This window comes from Lichenostomus cassidix, chromosome 1Aa, assembly GCF_008360975.1.
Source record: "Lichenostomus cassidix isolate B80296 chromosome 1Aa, HeHo_3.0, whole genome shotgun sequence".
Lineage (NCBI taxonomy): Eukaryota > Metazoa > Chordata > Aves > Passeriformes > Meliphagidae > Lichenostomus > Lichenostomus cassidix.
Window position 1 is genome coordinate 1,803,354 of NC_139480.1, and position 6,000 is coordinate 1,809,353.

The 6,000-nt window shown below is 38.0% G+C and overlaps 1 protein-coding gene across 3 annotated transcripts in view; it reads right to left on the reverse strand.

Annotated features, from left to right (window-relative positions):
* The window catches only part of EXOC4 (exocyst complex component 4), a 318,206-nt gene that overhangs the window by 52,207 nt on the left and 259,999 nt on the right, over positions 1–6,000 (reverse strand). For all 3 annotated transcript variants that reach the window (XR_014856419.1, XR_014856420.1, XM_085081950.1), the window contains exons 15-16: positions 3,920–4,061; positions 1,176–1,354 (exon numbers count right to left, since the gene is read on the reverse strand). Coding sequence is in view for 1 of the 3 variants with exons in the window: in XM_085081950.1 (XP_084938076.1) it covers positions 1,176–1,354; positions 3,920–4,061 (321 nt within the window). In the remaining 2 variants the exon portion in view is untranslated. The remainder of the gene's footprint in view (positions 1–1,175; positions 1,355–3,919; positions 4,062–6,000) is intronic.

Below are 6,000 nucleotides of genomic sequence, written 5' to 3' on the forward strand. Positions count from 1 at the left end.
GTGTGAGCTGGATTAAGGGATGACTGGGTTATAAGTACAAACAGTGCTCAGGATCTTTCCTGAGCCTTTTAGGATTTTCCTCTATGTTCCCATCTCTAGTAAAAATTCCAACCTGCCCCAAAACTCAGAGCTGTGTTATTATAACTGATCCCTAATCAGGCTGTGCATGATGTCCCTTCCAGTCCCTCTCCCTGGCTGGGCAGAGCAAAGGATTTTAAAAACCTCAGGATTTAAAAAACCCCAGGATTTTAACCAGGGGTGCTGCTTGCCCTGGGGAATTTGATCTCCAGCAGCACAAATGAGCAACATTTCAGTTAATTCGGTTTGATTTTGATGCTCAACCTCTGCCTGATCAGCCTGGGACAGTTCCTTGTGTCTGGAGGGTGGCAGAGGGACACAGCCATCCCCAAAAAATGCATCCACTCACATCACATCACATCCCATCCCAAATAGCAAAACCCCAGCCTGATTCACCCTGCACAGCTCTGGATGTTAAAGTCTGAATTGAGGATAAATGTTTCTACACAGGCAGCCAGCCTGGGGTGTCTGTGAATCCCAAACTTGTGATGAATGAAGAGCTTGAGGAGGAATTTCAATTCCTGAATTAAAATAAAGGGTGTGAATTGTCCCCGTGGCTCTATGTGGAGTCACTTCCCTCTTCTCCAACAAAGAGAATCAGAGAATCCTGGAATGGGTTGGGTGGGAAGGGACCTTAAAATCATCTTTTTCCATCCTCCTGCCATCCAGGGACACCTTCTCACTGTCCCAGGTTGCTCCAGGACTGGCCTTGGCCATCCCAGGGATCCAGGGGCAGCCACAGCTTCTCTGGGAATTCCATCCCAGCCAGGAATTCCTAATTCCCAAGATCCCATCCATCCCTGCCCTCTGGCAGTGGGAAGCCATTCCCTGTGTCCTGTCCCTCCATGCCTTGTCCCCAGTCCCTCTGCAGCTCTCCTGGAGCTCCTTCAGGCCCTGGCAGGAGCTCTGAGCTCTCCCTGCATCCTTCCCTTCTCCAGGGGAACATCCCCAGCTCTCCCAGCCTGTCCAACCCCACTTATCAACATTCCCAAGGTCACACCAGCCCCACAATCTCCTTCACCCCTGCAGGGAATCCCGCAGAGCTTTGGGATGAGAGCAGAAAACCCTTTATTGAGGAAGGATTGGGAAAGGCTGACCTTCGAAGATGTACTGGAACTTGTGCTGCTGCAGGCTGGCACTCATGGCCTCCTCGATGGCACTGATGTCCTTGTTGAGCCTCACCACCAGAGGGTCATAGTCCATGCTCTCCACGTTGGCCACGATGGCATAATTGCCCTGCTTGGCCAGAGGGATCAGGTAGTGGAAACAGTGAACCCTGGGAGGTAGAGGGAGAAATAGCACAATGCAGAAATTCCTGTGCTGAAAGGTTGGTGGGATGCAAAGTGGTTCTTTCCTTCCTCAAAAATGGGAACTTGGGGAAATGGGTGGTTTTGGCTCTATTCAATGCAACCTCCTCTTGTCGTTGGCCAGATTTGCAGAGATGACAGATCTGATCTCCTCCTCTTGCCATTGGGCATATTTTCAGAGATGACAGATCTGGATCTCCTCTCTGTGACAGATCTGAATCTCCCCTCTGTGACAGATCTAGATCTCCCCTCTGTGACAAATCTGAATTTCCCCTCTGTGACAAATCTGAATCTCCAGAGATGACAGATCTGAATCTCCCCTCAGTGACAGATCTGAATCTTCAGAGATGACAGATCTGAATCTTCAGAGATGACAGATCTGAATCCCCTCTGTGACAGATCTGAATCTCCTCTATGACAGACCTGAATCCCTTCTGTGACAGATCTGAATTTCCCCTCTGTGACAAATCTCAATCTTCCCTCTGTGACAGATCTGAATCTCCTCTGTGACAGATCTGAATCTCCTCTCTGTGACAGATCTGAATCCCCTCTGTGACAGATCTGAATCCCCTCTGTGACAGATCTGAATCTCCTCTCTGTGACAGATCTGAATCTCCTCTCTGTGACAGAGCTGATCCACCTCATCCTCCTGTCTTTTCCCAAAACTCCCCAACTTCCCACACGACGCTCCAACAGGAATTCCCTCCATGACAACCTCGTGACAGCGATAACAGGAAGGATGGAATGGTAATTAAATTTCCAAGGACACATGGAATGGTAATTAAATTTCCAAGGTTGTGTCTATTTAAGTATTTCAAGTATTTAAAACTATTGCAACTCTTCCCTGCTCACCAAAGCACCCAACCATCATTCCCTCTAGGGAAAGAGAAATTCCACACAGGCAAATTCCCTATTTTGCTCTGCAAAAAAATTATAATTAAATCGTTTCTCTCTAAGCTAGACAGGAAAAGGCTGAGTCCAGAAAATTCCACAGCAGAGCTCCTTCTGCTTTTGTAATCACCCAACAGGAACAGGGTTTGGGTTCTTCTTCACCCAGGGGAGGGTTGGGTTGGATTTGAGGGAAAATTCCTTCATGGAAAGGATTGCTCAGGGCAGAGGTGGAGTGTCCATCTCTGGGGGGATTTCAGAGCCCTGTGGATGTGGCACTTGGGGACATGGGGACAATGGTGGCCTTGGCAGGGCTGGGAATGGCTGGACTCAATAATCTTAAATATCTTTTCCAACCTAAACAATTCCCAATTCCAGAATTCACCTGCCAGAGGAACCAATCAAAGCCTGAGGGACAATCCCTGGCATTTGGGGCATAACTCAGGAAGGTCCCACCAGAGTGTCCCCAAGCTGGGACAGAGCTGTCCTGCCTTTCCTAGTCCCTGGAAAACACCCTGGATTTGGCCATCAAAAGCCAGTTCAGTTTAGGGCAATCCCCAGAGTAAAAACATCTTATATATAATTTTATATATAATTTTTTTAATAAGAAAATCCCGTAGGATTTATTTTATTATATATTAATTATTATACATAAAAATTTTATATATAATAATTAATATATAATTTTTTAAATAAGAAAATCCCATAGGATTTCTTTTATTATATATTAATTATTGTACATAAAAATTATATATAATAATTAATATATAATTAAATTAAATAATATATTAAATAAATTGATATATAATAATGATTAAAATATAATTTTTATATAAATATACAAATTATGTATTAATTTCAGACTCGAGGTAGTCTGAAATTCCATGGTTATTCCAACAAAAGGTGTTTCCATTCCCAGGCTGGACAGGGCTTGGAGGTCCTTCCCACCCAAACCATCCCAAATTCTGCCTTGGTGGATCCACAGCTCCACCCTGGGCTGCTGTTGGGAGCAGTTTGACAACACTCTGTTTTAAATTCCAGCAGAATTCATCCCTTCATCCCATTTTATTTTAACCCAATTATTTTTATTTATTTAACCCAAACGTGACAAAAAAAACCCACAAAAGCCAGAAATCCATCCCACGAGTCCAGGTGACCTCAGACATCACAGCCCAGCTGGAAATTCCCACATTTTCCCCCCTTTTCCCTCCAATCCTGCCAAGCCCAATATATATATTATATGTATTTTCTATTTTATAATATAAAATATATATTTTTATATAAAATATATATTATATATTTTTCTATTTTATAATATAAAATATATATTTTTATATAAAATATATATTATATATATTTTCTATTTTATAATATAAAATATATATTTATATAAAATATATATTATATATCTTTTATATTTTATAATATAAAATATAGATATTTTATACAGAATATATATTCTCTATATTTTCTATTTTATAATATAAAATATATATATTTTATATAAAATATATATTCTATATATTCTATTTTACAACATAAACCATATATATTTTCTATTTTAGCACGCGATAAATACCCTCTGATATCACCTCCACCCACAGCCTCCCAGGATGCCTCTCCACACCCAAAATTTGTTTTTTTACCTGACTTCCAGGTGCAGCACCAGCAGGCAGCGGTCAGCCATCTCCTGGAAGGACCTGGCCAGCTCGCTGAGGCTCTGCAGGATCTGCTCGCAGGCAGGGAGCTGCTCCAGGCTGCTGTGGCTCTCCTGCCCTGGGGAGGTGGCTGCAAAGAGGGGAAATAATTCAGTTTGGGGTGGTTTTCGTGCTGTGCAGAGTGTGCTGGGTGATGCCAGCTCTGGGGGTTCTGGGCTGCTGCTGGGGGAGAATAATTCACTGGTGAATCGAAGGGATCAGACTGTCCCATTGAGGCCTCCTTGGAAAAACTCCTGGGATTTGATTTTATTTTATTTTATTTCACTTTATTTTATTTTATTTTACTTTATTTTATTTTATATTTTATTTTATTTTACTTTATTTTATTATATTTTATTATATTTTATTTTACTTTATTTTATTTTATTTTATTTTTATTTTACTTTATTTTATTTTATTTTATATTTTATTTTATTTTATTTTACTTTATTTTACTTTATTTTACTTTATTTTATTTTATTTTACTTTATTTCATTTTATTTTATTTTACTTTATTTTTCTTAATTTTATTTTATTTTACTCTATTTTATTTTACTTTATTTTATTTTATTTTACTTTATTTTATTTTATTTTATTTATTTTATTTTACTTTATTTTATTTTATTCTACTTTATTTTACTTTATTTTATTTTATTTTATTTTATTTTATTTTATTTTATTTTATTTTACTTTATTTTATTATATTTTATTTTATTATCCCAGTCACCAGAGCAGCTCCAGCTCTGTAACTCCATCCCTAGTGTTTTAGCCCTGAATCCTCCCCTGCAGCTCCAGGAGCAGAACAGTTTGTCATCCCAAATCCCACCCTAACCACAGGAGATGAATCCCAAAAAATCCTGATTCCAGCAGCACTTCAGAGCTGCCAACCTGCCTGGGGTGATCTGAGTCTGAAATCAGGCTGCCCTGCTGCCCCTTGAATTAAACCATTAAATAACTTGGATTAAACCATCAAATAACTTGGATTAAATCATTAAATAACTCGGATTAAACCATTAAATAACTTGGATTAAATCATTAAATAACTTGGATTAAATCATTAAATAACTCAAATTAAATGAATTAAATTGCAAGGGGATCTCCTGGAGCAGCAGGTCTCATCCTCACAACCCCTGTGGGCTTCAAGCAGAGATTTCTGTGTCATATTAAAGATTTCTGCCATATTAAAAATTTCTGTGCCACATTAAAGATTTCTGTGCCACATTAAAGATTTCTGCCATAATAAAGATTTCTGTGCCATATTAAAGATTTCTGTGCCAAATTCAAGATTTCTGCCACATTAAAGATTTCTATATTAAAGATTTATATATTAATTTCTGTGCCACATTAAAGATTTCTGTAATATATTCAAGATTTCTGTGTTAGATTAAATATTTCTATGTCATATTAAATATTTCTGTGCCTCATTAAAGATTTCTGTGCCACATTAAATATTTCTGTTTCATATTAAAGATTTCTCTCCCAGATTAAAGATTTCTGTGCCACATTAAAGACTTCTGTGTCATATTAAATATTTCTGCCATATTAAATATTTCTTTCCCATATTAAAGATTTCTGTCCCATATTAACTATTTCTGTGCCATATTAAAGATTTCTGTCCCATATTGAAGATTTCTGTCACATTAAATATTTCTGTGCCACATTAAAGATTTCTGTGCCATATTAAAGATTTCAGTGTCATATTAAAGATTTCTGTGCCAAATTCAAGATTTCTGCCACATTAAAGATTTCTGTCATATATTAAAGATTTCTGTGCCATACTAAAGATTTCTGTAATATATTAAATATTTCAGTGCCATATTAAAGATTTCTCTCCCATATTAAAGATTTCTGTGCCACATTAAAGTTTTCTGTGCCATACTAAAAATTTCTGTGCCACATTAAAGACTTCTGTGTCACATTAAATATTTCAGTGTGACATTAAAGATTTCTGTCCCATATTAACTATTTCTGTGCCATATTAAATATTTCTGTGCCACATTAAAGATTTCTGTCCCATATTGAAGATTTCT